The sequence below is a fragment of the Martes martes genome, assembly GCF_963455335.1.
Source record: "Martes martes genome assembly, chromosome: 6".
NCBI lineage: Eukaryota > Metazoa > Chordata > Mammalia > Carnivora > Mustelidae > Martes > Martes martes.
In genome coordinates this window covers 117,481,465-117,504,736 of record NC_137893.1, presented here as the reverse complement: position 1 = coordinate 117,504,736, position 23,272 = coordinate 117,481,465, and the positions used below count along the sequence as shown (strand labels likewise).

At 54.6% G+C, this 23,272-nt stretch overlaps 1 protein-coding gene across 1 annotated transcript in view; it reads left to right on the top strand.

Moving 5' to 3' along the window:
• The first annotated feature begins 241 nt into the window (after positions 1–241).
• Positions 242–23,272, top strand: part of ITPR3 (inositol 1,4,5-trisphosphate receptor type 3) — a 65,934-nt gene continuing 42,903 nt past the window's right edge. The window contains exons 1-2 of the mRNA XM_080807277.1: positions 242–521; positions 15,560–15,630. Of these exons, the coding sequence (XP_080663403.1) occupies positions 433–521; positions 15,560–15,630 (160 nt within the window). The 5' untranslated portion in view covers positions 242–432. The remainder of the gene's footprint in view (positions 522–15,559; positions 15,631–23,272) is intronic.

Sequence of the window (23,272 nt, the reverse complement as noted above, 5' to 3'; positions counted from 1 at the left end):
CGCGCGAGGGGCGCAGGGCACAGGGAGGCGGGCAGGCGCACATGGGTGCCGGCGGGCCGGCTGCGGCGGGGTGCGGGGGGGCCGGGGTGTGGCTTCCCCGCCTCCCGGGCGGGATTTGCATGTGTGTGTGGCGGCCCCAGACTTCCTGCTCCTTCTACGCTGCAGGTACGCGCGGGCCGGGCCGGGCGGGCGGGCGGCGGGCGCGCCGAGACGCGGGCACCTCTTCACCCGGACGCCACCAGCGGCTCTCGGGCCGCCCCGCGCCGCCTTCCGCCCCGGTGGCCGCTAGCCCGTCCCGGCCGCGCGGAGCGCCCTGCTCGCGGGTGGGGGCGCGCCCCTCCGGCCTCCGCGGTCATCTCCGTCCTCTGCACCGAGCCTGGCCGCGCGCCCCTTGGCGCCCCCACCGCCCCGGGTCCCCGGCGGGCAGCAGTCATGAGCGAGATGTCTAGCTTTCTCCACATCGGGGACATCGTCTCCCTGTACGCCGAGGGGTCCGTCAATGGCTTCATCAGCACTTTGGGGTGAGTGAGCCGGGTTCGGGGGGGGCGGGCAGGGAGGGGGCGCCGTGGGCCCTGGTGCCACTTAAGTGCGTCCTGCCGCCGCCCCCCCGATAGAGAACCTGGAAGTCCCCAACTTCAAGGAGCGGGGTAACGGCTCGCCTCCTTTTTTTTAGAGAAAGGAAGTTAAGTGTTTGCCCAGGTAGAAGTCGGGGACCCTGCGGGAGTTGGTAGGGGACACCCCTCCGCGAAGTCTCCACCCTCGCGCGCTCGCCATTCTTCCGAGCCGAAGGAGAGGCGGAGACTTCCTCTGCAGGTGGTCCCGGGGCGGGGCAGGTGGGTGGCTGGGGCCTGAGTTGGGGAAAGGCATCTGGGCCTGGACGTGACGGGCTCTGGGGGTGGGGCGGAGTGTGGGGGAAGGCAGGCTCACCCCGGAGCCCGGAATCCTCAAGTTACGGTCTGGTCCTGTCACACCTTTGAAGGGTCGCACCTTTCCCTTTTAGCTCTTTGCTGCCCTGCCCCCTCTTCAGTAGGAGTGCCTCCTCTAGCCCTCCCCTAGCAGGAGTCCCAGGTCCTGGCCGGCTGCCCCTCTCCCCGCCTCTCCCTGTCAATTTCCTGCGCGGCTCATCTGGCGCCCCTGGGTCCCCGGTCCCAGGATCTAGCGAGCACTTTACAAACATTAATTAATTCTGGCCGTCACCCCCCAGGGTCTGGCTAGCAGGGAATCTATTCAAGTCCCTGGAGAGGGCTAGGCCTGAAGCAGGCCGAGGGCAGGAAAGGAATTAGGCAGAGCGAATAGGTTTATCTTCAAAGGAGTAGTTGGGTGAGTGGCTGGGGGTGGGGGTAGAGTGCTTTCTCTACCTTTCCAGCCAGGCTCCAGGGCACAGCCTGCTGCCTTTGTCCCATTTTCAGTCTGGGCACTTGGGTTAAATTGTCTCATCCCCACCACACCCAGCTGTCCTTTGGGATAAACCCATCCTCTTCTATTCCCTCTACTCATCAGGACACCAGCCAGTCACAAGGTGCGTCCTCTGAGGCATGCTTTGGAGGACCAAAAATCTGACTCTGGACCTGGCCGGGCCTCACCCTGAGCCTGAGAAGTGGGAGTCACCTGGCACTCGGTCTCTCCCAGGGTTGTTGGGAGTTTGGTTCTAGTCCTGTTGGAAAGGGAGTCCAGCCGGCCTGTGGGGGTTGGAGGGCTGGCTCTGCCAGCAGGGGATTCTGACTGGGAATTCCAGCATACCTGCTCTCCTTATCTCAGCATCCTTTGTGACTCTCTCATTCCCCTCCCTATTCAGATGTGGAATCCCCAGCCACAGGTCATCCCCCACCCACCCCGCACCCCACTAGATTTGACTGATCTGGCTCATTTCCGCAGAGGACGGGTCTGGAACCACATCTGGGCCAGCATCTGTGCAGGCCTCCCACAGAGCGCTGACCAGGGGGTCCCGCTGCCAGGCACACAGTAGGCACACAGTAACCCCCCTGACGATGCCTAGGGAAGCAGGAGAGAGTGGGGTGGCTGTGGGGGAAATGGGGGGAGATGGTGGAAGCCACCCTCCCTCCTAGTGTCTGAACGGCACTGGGGGCTTTGGGGAAATGATCAGCTTCTCTGTTGCTTAGTGCCTAGGTCAGGGCTGAGCACAAAGTGGGTGGTTTTTTAAGTATGCGTGAGATCTGTTAGCATCCGGAGATGCACGGGAGATTCTGTTGCCTCTCAACGTAGCTTCTTCCTGCCTTGGCCCTTCCTGCCCCCGGAAGCTGCTTCCTCCAGTCCATTTTGACCCTGGGGCAGGACCTGGTGACCCCTGAGAGGGCTTCCTTCCGGGGTGCCTGTTCCTTCCGGGTGCCTGTTCCCCGTGCAAACACCTCCGACAGCTCCCGATTTTCCATCGACGGATGACCGTCTCCCAGCTTAGAGTTCTAGCACCCTAACTTAATTTTCTTAATTTTCTATTTTTTCCCGCCACCTTCCCTTTCACAGCCTCTGAAGCTCTAGGTGCATGAGGCTACTCTGATTCCCGGAACCTACCCCACGCTCTAGGTCTCTTAGGTCTCTTTACCTTTGCTCCTTTGTTGCCCCCGCCCTTAAGCCAGCCTCCACCTGGGTAAATCTGACCCACCCTCTAAGACCTAGTACTAAGTGACCTCTTTTGAGAGATCCAGCTCCTCCTCCCACCACACGGCAGTTAACCCTTCTTCTTCTGTGCTTTGCACAGCTTTGCACAGATTTCTCTCTGGTATTGTGTTGTTTCATGATTAGTTGCAGATTTCTCTGTAGGGCCATCCAATGCTGGGCCATTTGCCAGGATTAACTAATTTATTACACATTCATCCACTCAGCGTGTCCACAGCCAGTGTACTGGGCACTGGGGACTTGGTGGCGACTGAGGGAGCAGTGTGTCCCACCTTTTTTTTGAACTTAGAGTCAATGAAAGAATGATTTCTAAGCCCTGCTGAGTCTTTGCTACTCAAAGGGTGGTCTGCGGTCCAACAGCATCGCCATCCCCTAGAAGTTTGCTGGATAGACAGGATCTCAGACCCATCCCTCAGAACCTGCACGCCGATCCCTGTGGGATTTGGTGCCTTAAAGTGTGAGCTGCTTTGCTCTAAGTCAAACTCTCTGCTCCACCCTTGCCAGCATCTGTCTCCCTTCCCGTCCCTTCCCTTCCCTTCCCTCTCCCCTCCCTTCCTCTCCTCTCCTCTCTTCTCCTCTCCTTTTCTCCTTTCCTTTTCCTCCCTCCTTCCCTCCCTTCCTTGATTTTATTTATGAGAGCCAGGGAGCCTTGGCCCGAGCAGGGGGAGGGGCAGAGGGAGAGGGAGAAGCAGACTTCCCACCCAGCAGGGAGCCTAATGTAGGGTTCCGTCCCAGGACTCTGGAATCATGACCCGAGCTGAAGTCAGACGCTTAACCGACTGAGCCACCCAGGCGCCCCATTCACCAGAATCTTTCTGCCTCTATCCTTCACTCTGGTCCCCATTGGCCTTCACCCTGGCTCTTGGTGCCCATGTCTGTGAACCCTAGAGACTGATTTGACTGAGTTCCCAGGCTAGCCCAATACTTGGTTTCCAAGAGGAGCCCAATAAGGGCTGGGTGAAATGAATGTGTTGAAGACGGGGGGCGGCCTTGGCGGGCAGAGGGGCTGGTCAGCTGGGAGATGGAAAGGGGGGGTGTTGGTGGAGCAGGGAGTCTGAAGCAGCCTTCAGATTCTGGCCAGACTCTACGGGGAGAAGTGGAGGAGGCCAGTTCGACCTGCCTGAATAATTCGAGCTCCTGGTGAAGATTGTACATTAACTCTGGGTTGGAAGAGTGGGAGGGTCTGGGCAGTAGATCCTGGAGCAGGTCGAGACCTCGGCGGGGAAGGGAAAGCAGGCCCACGCCTGTTCTTGGCAGGAGAGTGTGGCCGGGGCCACTGGCTCACACCTCACCCTGGGTGGAAGTCAGCAGAGGCCAGGGCTGGAGTGACTGATCGGGGCCAGGGGAAGGTGGAGGATTCCATGTGGCTCCTGGCCACATCTGTGTACAATATGCGGGCTGGGCCCCTCAGAGTCTGATACCCAGTTCTTTGAAGATTTCTCTTCAAGGCCTCTCTCGCTGAACGGCCAGAGGGGTGGGCTCCAGCCCACAGAGTATAAGTTGGGGAGTGTAGATGACCTGGGTCTTGAGGCTGAGCTCCCAACATTTGTCAAAGTGCCTCGGAGCACCATCTGGAGGCTGTCGGGGCTTCTGGGCCTGTATCCCCAAGGGTTGGGTGATCACTGAGCATAAGCTCAGAAGGGTCCCCCCTCCTTGGGCTTCCCTGTCCACCTTCCAGCGTGATTCACTTCCCCAGGAGGGTGGGCCCTGGAGGCCAGCACCCAAGAAGGGAAATGTGGTAAATGTGGAGGAAGCCTTGGGTCCCCAGGGCCAGGACCCTTGAGCTAGTAGCCCCAGGGGTCCGGCCCTCTGCTGCTTTGTCACTAACTCGCTGGGTGATTTTGGCAAGGCCCTGCCTTTTCAGAGTGTGTTTCCCTCAGCCTGAATGTCCTCTAGAGGTGCTCTGTTTGCACCGAGAAACCTCTGGGATCTTTAAAAAAATTTCAGCTTCTGAATCCCAGGTCTGACCAATTGTATCAGTATGTCTAGGGCTGGGGTCTGAGGGTTGGGCTTCTTAAAAGCTCCCTGGTGATTTTACCTGGGGTGGGGCTTCCTGATCTAAGGGCCTTCACTGGCTCACAGGCTGTGAGGAGGCCTACCTGTTGGATCCACCCGTCCCTTGGTCCAGAGAGCCCATCTCTTAGCCCTCATCAGACTTCAGTAAGTCATTCAACAAACATTAACTGAACACCTACTTTGTGCCAGGCACCTTTCTAGTCATGGGGGAATCTGGAGTAACCAAGATAGAGTTCCAGCTCGTTCCAGTCTCTACACAGGGGAGCTGGGTGAGGAGGTCTGTAAGGGCCCTTTGAGCCTGAAGTCCCTGAGACACATATAATCCCAGGGGTGTGGGGGTGTGGGGGAGGGCACTGACCCTCCGTGCAGACTGCATTCCTGGGGCAAATTTCAGACTTGTCCTTGGCTTTCTTTTCATTGTGATTTCCCTGGAGAGGCTGGAACTCCCTCTGTCCTGTGCCCCAAGGCAGGGTCTTGACTTCAGCTAGGCCTAGTCACACAACTCGTTTTTTAAAAAATACATATTTGGGGGCACCTAGGTGGCTCAGAGGGTTAAGCCTCTGCCTTCAGCTCAGGTGATGATCTCAGGGTCCTGGGATCGAGCTCTGCATCGGGCTCTCTGTTCAACAGGGAGCCTGCTTCTCCCTCTCTCTGCCTGCCTCTCTGCCTACTTGTGATCTCTGTCAAATAAATAAATAAAATCTTTAAAAATACATATTTTGGGGGGGGCGCCTGGGTGGCTCTGTCGGTCGACTGTCTGACTCTTCATCTCAGCTCAGGTCTTGATCTCAGGGTGGTGAGTTCAAGCCCCAGGGCTTGAACACAAAAACAAAAAACACACACTTAAAAAAAATACATATTTTTTTGTTCAAAAATAATGTATGTCCCATGGAGAAAACTGGAAAAATGCAAATAAAAAATTGTTTGATACTGCTGTGACTTATATGGACATTCTTTTTTTTTAATTTATTTTTATTTTTTAATTTTTTTATAAACATATAATGTATTTTTATCCCCAGGGGTACAGGTCTGTGAATCGCCAGGTTTACACACTTCACAGCTTTCACCATATATGGACATTCTTTATGTGGATGTTCTGGGGTGGTTTTTTGTGTTTTTTGGTGTGTTTTTAGTTTTATCTACGCCAACATTTACAAAACGATGTCAGACGGCAAATACGGCTTTGTATCCTGTCATTTTGGGGAGATACGTTAGGCTGTATTTTCCTACACCAGGCAGGCCATTGTTACAGCCGCATAGCATCCCACAGTACGGTAAGATGTATCCTCATTTATTCAAGCAACTCTGGTATTGGGCATTCAGGTTGTTTCTGAATTTCTGCATTATAAACGATCTGCCCAGAACATCTGGGTCCATACATGCCCGGACGCTTATCCAATTACCCTCTCAGGCTAAACTCCCAGAAGCAGAACCCTGTTTCCCTCACAGGCTTGGACTCTGCTGTTTTCTGTGGTGGTAGAGGTGACCTGCCAAGGTGACCCTGCGTCCCAGGGGGCCTGACCCCGCTTCATATCCTCGGTTTGAGAGTGTTGTCCTAGGGGGTGTGGGGAGAAAGACCAGCCTCCGCCCTTGAAGTTGGGCACGGTGACTATGATGGAGAGTGGGTAACTCGGGGAGAGGAGCTGGGTGGGGGTTGCCTGAGGACACAGTCAGCCCCAGGCTTTCACCATGGGATCCAGGGACCCAGGCTGCATCCCCTCCCCGGCCCTAAAGAATGTTGCTGTAGTCACTTGCTCCCACTCTGCCCTGCCCTACATTCCTGACCCTACCTCCCCTCCCCGCCTTGGCCTGATGGGGCTGTGGGGTGGGTGGGGCAGTGGCTTGGGTTGGGGGTGGGGCGCTGTGCTGGATTTTTGGGTGGGGCCACATCAGCCTTCCACTGTCTACTTAAGGGAAGGGGTCTGGGTTTCCATTGTCCCCGAGCCGGGGCCTGGAAGGCCTTGTAGTTTTCCTGGGACCTGTGGTCCATGCTTCCTCGCCCCCTATTTGGAACTGGGGGGGCTCCTCCCTGGAAGCAGGGGCTGTGAGAGAGGAAGGGAGGAGGTCTGGGAGAGGGGAGGAGGGCAGAGCCCAGATCTATGGTAAGTTAATCACAGGCCTCTGAGAGTGAGCTCTGAGCCACCGTGAGTGTGTCACGTTGGTCCTGCTGGCGGTGGCCCCTGGCATTGGCACCCACACTTACAGTTCCCTGCAGTGGACACCGCTGCTGTAGCGAGGCTTAAAGGACTTGTCCAGGATCACATAGCAGGGGCTGCAGGGCCCTTCACGCCAGTGGTGGTGGGCGCAGAGATGAGTCTAGGCCTTGACAGCACAGAGAGCCAGGGTGTGGGTGGGGACACTTGGGGAGACAGGCAGGAGGGACTCGGCAGGGGACTAAAATGATCCTAGTGGTGGCATGTGAACGTAGGTATTTTGGGGGCTGGCAGGTGGGCAGAGCCTGAGGAGGCAGTGAACAGAAATTTCAGCCCTGGAGGCACCCCCCACCCGCTGCCCCGCGGTGCAGGTGCTGGGCAGCTGCAGGTGCTGGGGAGACACCTGTGTGTATTTGGTTCGCAAATCCCTCCCTCCCCTCAGCCAGCCAGCTAGCACCCCTTCCTCCAGCCTGCGGGAGTGCTGTCCTCTCCAGGCTGTGAGATTAGAAATGGGTGACGGGGGATCTAGGTCATGGTAGGCAGAATTAAGCCTGTGTCTCAGAGATGCTGCGGCTGCTGCCACAATGGGTAGACGTCACTGAGCTTTTATGGTGGGTGGCTCTCGCCTTTACGTGTCACTGTGGCCCCTCGCCACATATAATCCAAGGAAAGTAGAAAGAACTGTTTAGAACACCCATATGCCTACTACTTAGACTTAATGATTGCCCACATTTTGCCATACGTGATGCATCTATATTTTTGCTGAAGTATTTTATGGTAAATTATATAATTGCACGCTTTTACCTCTCAATACTTCATTACACAGCTGTAAGGAATAAGGATATGTTCCAAGGTAACCACAGTACCTTCATCCCACCCTTTAATAACTTCCTAATGGCACCTGATGCCCTGTCTGCACTCAGATGTGCCCCATTGTCCTCAGTCTTTCTTTCTTTGTTCTTTTTTTTTTTTTTAAAGATTTTATTTATTTATTTGACAGCGAGAGAAAGAGAGCATAAGCAGGGGCAACGGCAGGCAGAGAGAAGGGGAGAGGGAGAGGGAGATGAAGGCTCCCCACTGAGCAGGGAGTCCGATGAGGGGCTCGATCCCGGGACCCTGGAATCATGACCTGGGCTGAAGGCAGACGCTTAACCCACCGAGACACCCAGATTCCCCTCTCAGTCTGTCTTCAACCAATGGTTTCTTTAGTTCAGGGTCCAGTCAAGGTCCAGATGTTACATTTGCTTCTTAGGCCCCCACCTCTTTCCCACGATGATACTGAGTTCCTGACAAGACAGGGCTGGTTATGCTACAGACGGTCTCACTTTCTGGATTTGTCAGGGCAGCTTTTGCTGCTGTTTCTGCGGCAGTCTGGAGCCGGGTGGGCTGGGCCTCAGGGCCTGCTCTGAGGAGTCCTGAAGCCTGAGTTACCCTGTCTTGCAGGACAGGCTGAGTCCAGTTCCGGGTTATGGAGAGCAGGAGAAAGGCCTAGGCTGGGCAAGGCCTGTGGGTGAGGTGAGGGCCAGCCAGCTGGATGGCCCCTGCTTTCACATTCTCTGTCCCTTCTCAGCTTTCCCTCTTGTCTCTCCAGCTCCTGGTCCCTCTTCTTAGCCTAATGGGTGCACTTCCCTGTGCACCCAGCAGCTCTGTTGAGACCCCAGCACTTGCCAGAGCCCACCAGTCCTGAGAGCCAAAAACCCAGGCCTGTGGGCAGAGGCAGCGTCCTGAAGCCATGCACATTAGCCAGGGATCTTTATTTCTAGTGGGCCCAAAATTCATTCATTTTTGCCACCTCCGTGCCTCACTGGAAAGATTCTTGAGGTTCTCTGAGTGTGTGGCTTACTGTCCTTTTTAGACATAAGCTCTCTGAAGAGGAAGCCTACCTGCCTGCCCCTTGGTCCAGAGAGTCTATCTCTCTTAGCCTTCATGAGACTTTGTGAAGTCATTCAACAAACATTTACTCATCCAGGCTTGTTCTGTATACTAGTCCCTCTGGTGGCTAGTGGTAGATCTTTGGTACAGAAAGATATGTAGAGGTTAAGTAAATGGATGGTTTTCAGGGATGCAGAAATGAATTTCTTTTCTCTGATGAGCAGGGATCCCTGCCAATGAACCAGGGTTCCTATCCCAACATCCCTCCCCACCCCCATCTAGTGGGTGTGACTTTGGTATTTGGCAAAAGGGACTCCAAGGCCTATACGAACCACCCGCCAATCCCAGTATTCTAACAGTGCCCACATTGGGAGTGGCCGTTCTTGGGTCTGGCCTAGATTTGTGGGGTGGTGGCCAGTGTCCTGGGCTGGGAGTCAGAGACCTGGGGTCTGGAACTGGCTGTTCCTTTAACTTGTGTACCTGGGCCAGTCAGTTTCCCCTCCATGCCTCAGTTTCCAAGCTGGCTTGGGGAGGGAATGTCTAGAGTCCCTCAGGCATTTCCCAGTCCAGGGTTCCCAGTCTTGTGCCTGCTCTGATGGTGGATGCAGGCTCTGATTCAGGCTCTTCTGATAGTCACTTGCCCCACTTCTAGCTCCCTTCTTCCTCTCCCTTATCTAATCTTTCCAGACGGCATCGACCCGCCCCACTGCCTTTTCTATTACTCCTACCTGGATCTCAAAGTCCAGTCAGGGCAGAATGGGGCCACGCAGGTCCCTGGACACATCTGCCTTCTTTTCCCTCTGACCAAGGTCTTGGGGTGCAGACCCTATGGGCATTTCAGGGACAGCACCCTCCTCCACAACTTTGTAGAGCAGAATTGTCAACCATCTCCTCTTCAAAGGGTCCAAGGCTGCCCTGCCCACAGGCCTCCTGCTAGACCCCTCCCCACTAATCCTCATCCCACTGCCCACTCTGCCCATGCCCTGTTGGGCCCTGCAAGTCCAGGCTCAAACTGGCTTTGTGCCTCCCAGCAGATGGAAGGCTCCTAGCAGGAAGTGTTCTCTGGGCTGGCCCTGGGGTGGTTTAGGACATGGCTCCTGTCCTTAGGGCACTCAGCATGGTGGGTATGAGCTTCCTGACCCCACCCAAGCACATAATGGCTTCCCTGTAAGGTTTTGTTGAATGGATGGATACCTAGCTTGTACACGTGTCATCAACTCACCAGCTCTGTGGGCTGAGATGGGGAGGCGGAGGCGGCCTTTAATTTTACTCAGCGAACCTCACACTGAACTGCAGTAAGAATAGAATTAGGTATTGGATGTAAAAACAGCTTATAAATTAAAACACGTTCAGCACTCTGGAAAGTTGGTTTTTCTACTGTGGACGTGTATCGGCTGGTACCTGCTTTTAGATGAGGGGCGGTGTCGGTGGTGAGACCAGGCGGGGAACTCTGCAGGAGCCTAAGCGCAGCCCTGAAGATGGCAGGACTTGGCAGGACTTGGGACAGGGTTTCTGGTGTGCAAACGCCTGGAGGTGGGGACGATGAGATCAGCGGGCTGGCAGAGGGTGGGAGTCGGCCCTTCCCGGGACCTGGGGCGGAGACGGAGGCGCTCGAGAGGGGAGGGGTCCGGGTGGAGTGAAGCGACGCGGCTACTTCCCCCCCGCCCGCAGAGCTCAGCTCTGGTTACAGCGCCAGGTGCTTACCCGAAGCACCTGTGACCCGTGTCCGGCTAGTTTTATAAACCCAGATGTCCCCGTGCGGGAGAGTGGGGGGTACAGTCCGGGACGTGGGTGCCACGTGGGGGGAACAGATCGAGTCGCGGAGGGGAGGAAAGCGCGGACGCGGCGCACGTCACTCTCCCGCCCCCGCGCGCGCCTGCAGTCGAGACAGGCCGGGGCGAGGCGGCGCGGCGCGGCGGGGCTACTGCTGCACGTGGGGTGGCGAGTTTCGTTGGGCGGCGGGGGCGGGGGCGGGGGCAGGGGTGGGGTCTGGCGGCGGGGGCGGGGGCAGAGGTGGGGCCTGGCGTTGGGGGGCGGGGCCGGCCGGACCTGGTGGGTGAGAGCGCAGTGCAGACCCGGGGTAGGAGGGCTCCCGGGGGAGCCCGCGCGGGGCGACCACCGTAGCTGCCCCGACTTGGGCTGCCCCCTGAGGCGCCGCCTCCATCAGAACTTAACCTGTCATCTTGGGCCTCCTTCTGGCCTCAGGTCTCCCCGCAGCCCATCTGATAAGCGTTTCCCTGCTTATCTATTAATGGTTTCTCGAGGCACCCCTCCCGCCCCTCCCGCCCGATAGCACCTTCCTGGGTTGCCTCAGTCCTCATGAGTACACGCACAGGAATGGAGGGAGGCTCTCGCGGGGGCGCTTGGAGACATTTGGGACTCTAAACACCCTGCCGATGGGCTTCTTTGCTTACGGGCTAGGTGGGGAGCTGCCCTAAGCACCAGGTGGGAAATAAAACGATGAGTAGGGCAAGGTGCCACCCCTCAGACGTTTCTGGGAGGATGTACCGAATGTAGCCTAGCGTTCGTGGGCGATGTTGATTCTGCTAGGCGGGGACCCACACCTGGAGGACGGAGGGTGTGAAATGTTAGAGCCAGGAGAACCTCCGAAAGTCCGATCTACTGACCTTGTTCCCCTGATACCTTCGGGAAACACCCCTGCCTCTTTTCTCCTCCTACCTGGTTTGCTTCTTTGCTCTGGTCCCTCCTACAGACGGTTCCTGTCCCCTCTCAGCCCGCAGGTTGAGAATGTTTTCCTTCTCAACCTTGTCTGAAGTTCTCTTGGAGGCCGGCTTCCCCCCCTGATCAATCCTTCCGTTTCCCTGTGTTGTCTCAGCTCACACTCCCAATATATGCCCTGCTTTGCACGCTGGGGCAATGGGGGGGAGGGGCTGAGTTGAAGACATTAGGGCTTCAGAAGCTGTGTTAGAGTGGGAGGGGACAGATGGACATCCGCATAATGACCAGGCAGATTTGTGCCAGGGGGATTAGGAAAAGCACGCCAGGCATCTGAATTTGTGTGTGTTTTTCCTGCACTTGTGGCCCAGACCAGGAGTTCCCAGGGAAGCTGTGGTGGGGTCAGGGTGAGGATGGGTTTTTCCTCAGACAGAGAGTCTCTGAGGAGGTGGCCTCCCCCAAGGCCTTGAGCGCTGTTGATAGGGGCTGTTGGGGATGGCCCTAGCCTGTCCTCAGCCACACTGACTTCCATGATGCCCTGTGGCTGTCCAGCACCCCTGGCAGTGCAGGGTCCCAGGCCAGGGCCTGTGCTTCCTCCCTTCCCCCATCAAACCTATCCATCCCGTGTCTCCTCCCTTCAGGGCCTTGCTAACAGACAAGCATCTAATCTGATTCACTAATGTCTTACAGGAAATTCTATGAATTATTCAAGGCTCAGTACAGCTCCTGGCTCTTCTTTCACACTTCCTCTGATTGGCCAAGCTCTGACCTGTTCCTTCCCTGGATTCAGACAAAATCCATAGCTGGTACCACCAGTTGGCACTCATACATATTCTTTATATCATAAACTCTTCTGAGCGTGTGACTTGTCTTCCCAATGAGATTTGAAACTCCCTGAGGCAGGGGCCTTACCTTTTGCTTTTCATCTACTTTCCTTAGCAGCTGGTAAAGTGAATTAACTCACTCACTGTGTGTTCCGTGTGTGTGTGCTCTATGCCAGGCAGTGGTCTAGGTCTGGGGATACCGCAGGAAGCGAAACGGACCCATCCCTGTCCTCATGGCTCTTCCATACCAAGTCGGGGCTGGGGGGTGTAACCAAAATAAAGAAGTAAAAAATATAGCAGGCCAGGTGGTGAGAAGTACTATGGGAACAGTGAGGCGGGGAGGACCCTAAGGAGTGTGAGAAGGAGCAGTTCCCAGTTTTAAAAAGGAGAGTGTTCAGGGTGGCAGGTCATTTGAGCAGCGATCTGAGGGAAGGGAGGGAGGGAGGGAGGGAGCCAGGAGGGTGACTGGGGGCAGACAAAAGAAGCAGCACCAAGTGTCTTCAAAGGTTTGAGGAGCCTGGAGGAGGAGGGCTGTGGGCTGGAGCAGAGTGGGCAAAGGGGCAGGGGAGGGAGATGAGGTCAGAGAGGTGAGGGCTGGATCGTGTGGGTTCAGGCCATTGTGAATTCTTGGCTTTTACATGGAGATGGGTAGTTCTGAAGGGTTCTGAGAAGAGGACTGCCCTGATCTGACTCACCTTCTAAAGGAAAGGTATGCGTACTGTATGGGGAAAGGTATGCATGCTGTGTGGGGAATGGGAGACAAGGGGGACATCTGGAGATCGATGAGGAAGCGGACATCCAGGTGGACATCCAGGGGACAGCTGGTGAGATGCTGGTGGCAAAGATGAGAAGGGGTAGGATTCCGCACATATGGTGAAGATAGAGCCCACAGGGTTGCCTCACAGATGGGGGGTGAGAAGCGGATGGAAGAGGAGCCAAAGATTGGCCCAAGGTTTTTGGCCCAAGCAACGTGAAGAATGAAATTGCTGTCAACTGAGATGGGGAGGGCTTCAAAAGGAGCCCATTTAAGTGGTAGATCAGGAACTCAGTTTTGAACCTGCCGAGTCTGAGCCCGTGGATGTCCAGGTGGAGGTGTTTAGAGCTGCGGTCTGGAGCTTGTGGGGGAGGTGGATGTGGGAGGCATTGGTCAGTGTCTAAAGCAGTCCTTTGAACCCACGAGTGTGGCTGAGATGCCTAAGGGAGTGCCAGCAGATGGAATGGGGCAGAGGGCCAAGTGCTGATCTGGTACTGGGGGCCGGGGAAAGGGTAAGAGACCAAGGTGGGGGGGGGGAATCCTCGAAGAGCAAGCTGCCTTTCTGCTCCCCATCATTGTGAAGTCCTGCCCAACATCCGCCCTGACACTGCTCAGCCTGGCTTCAAAACCCAGCCCTTCTTGCTGACTGTGTGTCCATGGCCAGATGGTTTACCTCTCTGGACTTGGCCTTCTCTGCCCGAATATGGGGCAGAGAATGGAAATAGTAACAATGGAAATAATAACAATAATAACAAAATAGATTTAGGGGCGCCTGGGTGGCTCAGTTGTTAAGCATCTGCCTTCAGCTCAGGTCATGACCCCAGGGTCCTGGGATCCAGCCCCGCATCCAGCTCCCTGCTCAGCGGGAAGCCTGCTTCTCCCTCTGCCTGCTGCTCCCCTGCTTGTGTTCCTTCTCTAGCTGTGTCTCTCTCTGTCAAATAAATAAAATCTTTACAACAACAGCAACAATAACAACAAAATAGATTTAGAAAATTAAATAACAATATATGAAAACATTAGACGCAAAATCCTGCTTGCTTTTGTTATTCTTATGGATCACATTGAGCAAAGTGCTGGTGATGCCCAAGAAAAAAACAGCGGCCTGTTCTCAAGGAACCCAGAGTGTAGATATGGCAAATAGTGGCGGTAGGAAGAGACATGGCAGCAGGAGAGGCCAGGACCAAGTGCTGTGGGAACACGGGGGAAGGGGGCCCAGTGGGAGGGAGGGCACTGGCCAGGGGAGGTTTCATAGAGTAGAGAGAGGGGCTGAGGGCCGAAGAATAAATGAGGTCTCCTAGGCTTGGGTCTTGGTGGGGAGCCAGGGTGGGCTGGGCATGAAGGGCATCACGGACTGCCACTGCAGAGGTAGTCACCTCGGTAGGGATGAGAGCTCCAGGGACCTTGGAATCAATGCGGGGTTTAGCATGGTTTGAGCAGGAAGTTGTGAGGCTAGCTGGGGAATGGGTAGAGGTCAGATCACAAAAGACCTTGTTCGCCACCCCAAGGAGGGGAGGAGGGGGTTTTGGAATCAGCTCTGTGACTTCAGGCAAATTATCTCACCTTCAAACTCAGTTTCCTCTTCTGTAAAAAATGGTGTTAATGACTAGACCCTGTGGGGAAGTTGGTGAGAATTCAGAGGGAACAGCTGTGAAGTGCTGAGATGGACTTAGCCTGTGAAAGGGTGGATATCCTAGGACCTGGGATGGCATTAAAGACTTAAATGCAGGAATGGATGGATGGATGGATGGATTGGTGGCTGGATGGATGGTGGGTAGATGGATGAGTGGATGGATGGGTAGGTGGATAGATGAGTGGGTGGATGGATGGATGGATGGGTGGGTGAGTGGGTGGATGGATGGATGGATGGGTGGGTGGCTGGGTAGGTGGATGGTTGAGTAGGTCAGTGGGTAGTTGTCCTCCAGAGATTCAGGATTAATTCCAGTTGTGGCTTAAGAGGGGGGATTTGGGGCCCTAGGGTAGTTCAAAAAGGAGGGTGTGGAATGGGGCCTGACTGGGGTTGAGAAGGTGTTAAGTTTGTTGTCTGGTCTTTGAGACCAAAGGATGGTCCCCCTAGTTTGGTGTTTCATAAGCTTCTCCCATGTGTCCACCTGTCTCCAGTCTTTCTGTGCCTCTGTTTGTATCCTACTTATTTTTCTGTCTGTTTATCTTTTCTCTTCTGCTCTCTCTGTGTCTCCCCTCCACCCTCTCTGAGTCTCTCTGACTTTGTCTCTGTTTCTCTTAGTCCTCTTCCCTTTCCTTCCTGCATTGCCCACTGCCCTTTCAGGTCTGGGCAGCAGGGTCTCAGGGCTTTCATGAGACTTATATCGGCAGTGCATGGGAGCCCAGACTGGAGGCAGACCCCCTCACAGGACAGCTCTAGTTCCCTCCGTCCGGCAGAGGGCGGGGGTTGGGGGTGGGTTGGGTGTGTCTCTGGGCTTTTCCTAGGACTCCCCCATCCGTTTTAACAGTGGTGCCAGGAAAGGGAAAGACTTAAGGGGTTGGGAGTTGGACAGTGATGGAGAGGGGTTTTGGGGGAGGCCTCCCTGGTGCCCTGAATCCCTTGCCCCTAAGGAGGGACACCTGGGGAGATGGTCTCTTCTCTCCCCTGACTGGGCTACCTTTTCCCCCAGGTTGGTGGATGACCGCTGTGTGGTGGAGCCCGCGGCGGGGGACCTAGACAACCCGCCTAAGAAGTTCCGAGGTAAGACCCCACCTCCACACCAGCCTTCCTCCCAAGCTGCGGAGTCCTGGACCAGGGACAGAACCCATTTGACCCCGTCCAGCGCCCACGGGCTGGGTCATATGAGGCGCTGCCTGGCAGTCCTCACACTGCTGTCTGTGGGGAACCCCCCATTGGCTTCCACTGCCATCTTGGCACAGATGGCCTCTGCCTTCATTTTCTGGGGGCCGTACCCCACTCCTCAGGGGCACACCCACTTTTGGCTTTGAGCCGTTCGCCCCCACAACTCCCCACCTGCCACAAGGCCTTCTCTGTCTGCATGATGGGGCATTTTCGAAGGGAGCAGGGTAGGGAGAATTTCCTCAGGCTTTGGGAGGTCCCGGGGGTAGGGGGGAGAGCTCTTCCATGTGCTTCCGTAGGGGTGGTGAGGGGATTGGAACCCGTGATCTCCATCCCACTGTGTCCCCAGGCCCGGGCCATGGGTGATTCCAGCCCTAGGGGAGTTGGTAGAGCCCCGGCCTGGCTCTGCTGAGGGGCCTTGGGCAAGGGGGCCCCTCAGCCCCACCCTGCAGGCCCAGGGGCGCCCAGGGAATTAAATGCTCTCCCGCTGTCACCGTGCCCAGCCGGGGCAAGGTGTTATTGTTATGATGCCCTTCGAGGCTGAGACAGACAATCAGACAGATCCCGGGTGTGGTGGGCAGGGTGGGAGCAGGCAGGAACATGCCAGGCAGCTGCCGCCTTGTCTGCCCATGGGGCTGCTCCTCTGGGGAGAGATTAGCCGGGATTGTCCTTGAGGGGGGATGCTGGGAGGGAAGCGGGGTTTAAGATAATCCTGTGGCATCCCCGGCCTTCGTCGGTCTGCCGGGGCCTTGTCCATCCATGGGAGGGTGGAGGAGATGGAGGGGGGCCCCCCAGCCCGCAGAGGGGCCCCACATCTGTTGTTCTGCTTCTGTCACGGGCTCTGCTTGGGGGTCTTAGGTCGGGCCTTGCCCCTGGACTTCTCTCCCTTACCACTGTGGACCCCTCAGCCCTGCCATCGGGCCCTGCTGCCTCTCTCACCTCCATTCTGGTTGTTTTGTTCACTGTTTTCTGTGTGGGGTCCGCCACAGAGTGGGGGCCTTCTACACAGCTGAGGAATAAACATGGGCATCGGCCCCTCCTCAGGCTTCCTCCCGCCCCTGCCGCCTCTCTCAGGCCTGGCTGCTGTAGTTCCGGTTGATGTGACCCATCCCAGAGTCCCTCAGTCGGACCCAGCCTCCAAGGCATTGGGCCCAGGCTTTAGGGGTTTCAGGGCACTCATGTGGGCCCCCTGCTTGTTGGCCCAGGTCTGACTGCTCCCTGGGTCCTGAAGGCGGAGATGGCGCCTGGGCCGCTCCTGGAGCCCGAAGTAGGAGAGCTTTGAAGCTGCTGAGGGAGGGGCCTCCCTGCGCCCAGCCAACTCAGAGAGCTTCCAGCCTGCTCCCTGCCCTCTCTGCCCCAGGCCCTGGCCTGTGGTGTCTGGGGGAGGCAGGCAGAGACCCTTCTGAACTCCCCGGGGCCCTATTTGGACCTGAGAAGAGCCGACCTTCTGGGACAGGACGAGGTCTCTGTGCAGCCCAGGGGCTGGTGGGTTACAGCCGGAGTATTAGAATCTGGGACAAAGAGACATGGCCTCCAACGTCTTCATTTTAGGCAGAGGAGAAAAGAAAAGCGGAGCTTGGCCTCCCGCCTGGGAGTCCTGGTTCTCTCCTGTAACTACCCTGGCACCGGAAGGAGGTCCCAGCAAGGGCGCGGCGGCCGCGTGGGAGGCGTGTTAGAAGTGGGCTAGAAGTTGTCAGGGATGGCCGTGTCCTAAGGCCCCCCGAGTGCTGTCCTGCCTTCCTTGGGTGGGCCCAGCTATTGCTGCGAAGCCTGGTTTCTCTCTCTCTCTCCCCCTGCAGCTTGGTTGTTCTCACCTGCTGACTCTGGAGACCCCCAGGCTGAGCTGGCAAAGCCCAGGGACGCTCCCAGCCAACCTATAAGCCCCTGATTGGCTTCTCATTTGTGGTTTCAGCTCTAGCCATATTCTAAGGTCATTCCAAGCCCTGACATGTTCTGGGAATTCTTTCCAGAGTGTGCAGGGCCTGGGGAGGCCCAGGATACTGGTTCCCCAATGTGTGGGGTGACCCAGTCCAGCCCACCATCTCTAACCTCTGCTTCACCATAGGAATCTTGAGGTTATGGCTGCTCTGAGTTGTGTGCTGCTGGTCAGGCCCCAGGGTCTGGGCATGTTCCCTCCCATGAGCCCTTTTTCTATCTCCTCTTCCATGCGGAGCCCGGGGAAACCCAGTGAAGGGCTTGGACAGCTTTCGCCTCCCAGTCTACCTTACTCCCAGCTACAATGACCCCAGGAGTGTATGCAGGGGCCAGACTGGTGTGGGGGAGGGGCAGTGCCAGGGAAGGAGGCCGATTAGGTGCCCTCCCTGTATTTATATGGCTGGGTGCCCTCACCTCCCCCAAGCCTATGCTTCTGCTCTACCTGTCCCGCCTTCCGAGCCCCATTTATGTATTTATTTTTTTGTTATGATTAAGACATACTTCAATTCTACACAGAAGTAAAGAGAGCTCTGTCAAAATCCTTTTTGCCATGTTCATTTCAAACCTTGTCATTTTTTAAAAAAAGATTTTATTTATTTCCCTTAATGAGAGATAGAGAGCCCGCAGGGGCAGGCACGGGGAGGAGCAGGGGGGAGGGAGAGGGAGAGGGAGACCATCTCTAGCTGACCCTGCGCTGAGCCCAGAGCCTGATGTGGGGCTCAGTCCCACATCCCACCACCCTGAGATCATGACCTGAGCCAAAGTCAAGAGTCGGATGCTCAACTGACCGAGTCACCCAGGCGCCCCCAGACCCTGTCTTTTTTAAAGCCTCTTATGCCTGTAGCTGAAGGTCTCCAGGTCTTCTCCCTGATCCTTTTCCTCTCCCTCCCTCTTCAGAGGCAAATCCTCATCAGAAATTTGTGTATATTTCAGGAGCCTGTTCTTATACTTTTGCTATTAATCCACAGGGCTACCTTCACGAATGATACAGGGTATTATTTCCTGTTTTTATAACCCCGTATATTAAAATCTTTCTGCACATTTTTCATTCTGCACCGTTTGTGAGATTTCTGTACATTGACACACGTGGGCCTAGTTCATCTAGTCAACTGCTATGCAATATTCCATTGGGTGAATAAGCAGCAAGCCTTCTATCGGTTGTCCTGCTGATGGCCACCTAGGTCATCTCCAGCTTCTGGCCGTTGCCGGCCATGCTGTGGTGAGTGGTCCCATCCACGTCCTTGGGCTCTGGGCAAGAGTTTCCTGGGTGTGTTCCCAGGGAGGGGGAGTCCTGCTGCGAGGAAGCTCTTCTGAGCCTTCCCATGGGGCTGTGTGTGCTCACCCCCCACAGACCGTGGGTACGCCCCCCCCCCCCCACCGCTTCCCCCTGCATTCTTGCCACACTTGGGTCTATCCCACTTTAATTTCTTCCAGCCTGCTGGGTGTGAAATGGCATCTCACTGTGGTTTTAATTTGCATTCCTCTGAGGACTAGTGAGATGGAGCATCTTTCCTACGTTTATTGGCCCCTTAAAATTTTGTTCTCACCCCCCCCTTTTTATAAAAGTAATGCAAATACAGACTCCAGATTCAAGGTGAATGCCGTGGTGGCCCACCTCACCTTCTCGGACCTTCTGTCCCCCCTTCCTGGGGGCAACCATATAGAAAAACAGACTAGGTAATTTATTCATATGATTAAAATATCAAAACATTGTACAGATAGGTGGACAGGGTCTGCTCCCACCTGCCTGGTCCCCCCACTCCCCTCCTCTATGATCATCCCTTCAGGAGACCACTTTCCTGAGTTCCTTATGCATCCCCCAGGGTTTGCAAATACAAACATATATTCGGGGTCCCTCCCCCTTGTCTTACACAAAGGTAGCATTCTATATACATTCTTCTGTTATTTGTTTTGTTTTGTTTTTACTTTATAAATCTTACTACAGATCCTACTGGAGACCTTTTCATATTAGCATATAGAGATCTTGAACTCTGTTTTTGTTTTTTTTTTTTTTTCATTTAGACACTATTTTTGTTCTGTATCCTGGACAACTGTATGAAAATAGTGTTTCTACAACTTGGCTGCTCTGAAACATTTAAAAAATATTTATTTATCTTTAAACTGTGGTAAAGATCTCTAACACAAAGTTTCCCACCTTTAACCATTTTTAGGTATATGGTTCAGTGGCATTAAGCACATTGTTGGGGCGCCTGGGTGGCTCAGTGGGTTAAACCCTCTGCCTTCGGCTCAGGTCATGAGCCCAGGATCCTGGGATCGAGCCCCATATCGGGCTCTCTGCTTAGCAGGGAGCCTGCTTCCTTCCTCTCTCTCTCTTTCTGCCTGCCTCTCTGCCTACTTGTGATCTCTCTCTCTCTGTCAAATAAATAAATAAAATCTTTAAAAAAAAAAAAAAAGCACATTGTTACCGATAGGCAGCCACCGCCACCATCCAGTCGTGGAACTTTCATCTTCCTACAACACTGAAACTCTAAACCCATTAAATAGTTACCACCACAGCCCCACTCCCCAACCACCATGCTACTTTCCACCTCAATCAATTTGACTATTCTAAGTACCCACACGAGTGCAGTCATCCAGTGTTTGTACTTTTGTGACTGGCTTCTCTCACTTAGCATAATGGCCTCGAGGTTTACTCACATGTAGCACGTGTGGGAATTTCTGACCTCTCCCTCTTACGGCTGCAGAACATTCCCTGTTGGAATGTATTTAACCAGTCCCCTCTGATGGACACTTGGGCTCTTCCTAATCTCCATCTTTCCAGACAGTGCTGCAGCGAAGACCCTTGTCCCTTGACATTTTGAACAAACGCAGGTGTGCTCCCAGAAGGTTGGACCAGCTGCGAGGTTGCCCGCTGGAGGGAGCCGGTTTGGGGGGTGGGGGGCAAGATCAATGTCATAGGAGAAGGCGGTCCCTTCAAGCTCTTCATTGTTTTCTTCTGTTTGCTCCCAGGTCTCGCCCTGTGTTGCTTATTTCAGGAGAATTCAGCTCCCCTGGGCCACTCTTCCGCTTCCTCTGCCCCGTCCTCCCGAGGGCAGCCTGTCTTGGGGGCAGCCTGTTGCGATTCTCCATTGTTACCTGCTATAAACCCCCGGGGAGAGGGGCATGGTTCCACCTTGGTTTCCCCAGCAGGCCAGCAGCCCCTGCGCTGTCCCACGCCCCTTCCCTCTGCTGCCAGACGCATGTTCAGTTTTACATCAAGACTGAATAACCTTGCCTTCTCTTCTGGAACCACAATGAAGTCTTTCACGTTTTGTTCAGTAGGTAGAGTCTAAATGTTGAAAATAATTAGAAGCAGATGTTTACACGATTTACACGGAGCTTGGACGTTACCGTGGCTATAGAATTTTATTCCTGTGCCGTGTTCTCACCTCCAGTCCTTGGCACTGGTGCTTTTCAACTTTGTTGGAGCGGCAGAACTATTTGGGCTTCGGGGTGCCTTTATAGATGCATATCCCCCATCCCCCCCCGCCCCACCTTGCCCAGCCTTGCTCCAGCCTGCTGAATTGATGCAGAACCTGGGAGTTTGTATTTTTTTTTTAAGATTGAATTAATTAATTTATTTTAAAGAGAAAGAACACAAGGGATTGGGGAGGGGGACAGGGAGAGGGAGAGAGCATCTCAAGCAGACACCCCCCTCCCCTGCTGAGCATGGAGCCTCACCCGGGGGCTCGATCTCACGACCCTGAGATCATGACCTGAGCCGACTGAGCCACCCTGGTGCCCCAGGACTTTGTGTTTTTTTTATAGCTCCCCAGTGGCAGTGGCTGAACTGTTAGGAACTTCAGTTTCAGGGAAGGTCGCTAGACTTTGTTTACTGTGTGAATATCCTCTTGTCTGCCGCCCTACAGGCTCTGGACCCCCTCAGCCACGAGTGCATGTCCCCCAACATACACCATCCTGACTGTTGGAAACTTACCCGGACCCAGACTTTTCTCTTGGCCTTTGCTGCTGCTGCTCCTGTGTGAGCCCAGCCAGCCTTTTGGTCACTCTCCATCCTTTTTCCTCCCATCCTGCCCTCCTGCCCTGGGGTTTGGGGAGAAGAAAGGTTCCAGCCGCTTCTGGGGTTCTGACAGTGCTGCCTTTAGGCCAATAGCCCCGTAAAAGCGTGGAGGTGTGCCACAAATATTGGAGAGGACTCAAGTCATTTATTCATTCAACAAGCGTTTCCCGACATGCACTATGGACCAGGCTCTAAGGGACGATCTGTGTGAGAGAGAAAAAGAAAAGTTTGACAAGTGCTATGGAGTCCATTTCCAAGACAAAGACAGAAGAGTCAGGAGCAGGGAGAGATCACGTCTGGCTTCCTTCCCCTTCCTGGGACACTCCGGAGCAGTGATTCATTCAAACACAGGCTCTGACCCATTTGTGGCTGTGCGAAGTCCCTTTACAGGGGCTCCACCATCCTTTAAAGACCTGGACACAATAGAATCCAAATGCATCACAGTAGTAGGGGTCGTTCCTGTTTCATTCATTCTTCCTTCAGCTCCTTCCTTCTTGTTAAATGAGTTTGATGAGTTTATTTATTTTTTTAAAAAGATTTTATTTATTTATTTGACAGAGAGAGATCACAAGTAGGCAGAGAAGCAGGCAGAGAGAGAGAGAGGAGGAAGCAGGCTCCCTGCCGAGCAGAGAGCCCAATGCGGGACTTGATCCTAGGACCCTGAGATCATGACCTGAGCCAAAGGCAGAGGCTTAACCCTCTGAGCCACCCAGGTGCCCATTTGATGAGTTTTAAATGTGGTTGTTAAAGCTTTCTTATTTCTAGAGATTCCATTTGGTTCCTTTTCAGTCTGTGATGTTACTCTCTACAGTTTTCTCTTCTCTGCGGGGATCCTCGGGCTTTCGTGGATTTAAGCAGAGTAGGCGTGTCTGTTCTACCGATGTTGTCTGTGCCTGGAGTCTCTTCGCGTCTGTTTCTACTGTCTGTTTGGTGGCTTGGTTCTCTCTCACGACAGCTAGTTCTCAAGAGTTCCTGGCTGGCTTTGACTGTACGCTGGCCATTGCATTTGAAGAATTTGGTATGAGTGGTTGTAGACCAGGAGGGAGGTACCTTCCTCCAGAAGGGGTTTGCATATCCTATTACCAAACTCCTGGGGCTCCACCTGTCCAAGGCTGCCTGAGGTCAGGCTCAGATTTGGGGTTTCCTGAACCATCCAGGGGATTCCAACAGGGCTCTAGTTCCTGGAAGGAGATGTTCTGTTTCGGGTTCAGCCTTCACTTGGGGGTGTAGCCCTTTGGGGTCCCAGCTTATTGAGCAGAGCGTCTCCTGTTAGACTCCTACCTTCCATGGGCCTGGGCTTGGATTTCTCCACCCTACCCCCTTCTCCTGATGAAGCCATCCACATAAAAAGCCTGTTTTCTGGAATCAGTGACTATTCTCAGGGTGAAAACTTGGGTGTCTCTATAGCTTTCTAACTTCCCTTTGATCCTCTGCTCGGGCCCAATAATTCTTCACTAGTTTGTCAGTTCTTTCAGAAGTCTTAAAATAATACCCATTTGAAAAAGCCGGTTGTGTTAGTTGTTAGTTGGGTTGGTCCAAAAGATATTATAACCACAGTTCTCAGCCCTGTCAGAGCCTGCCCCGCTT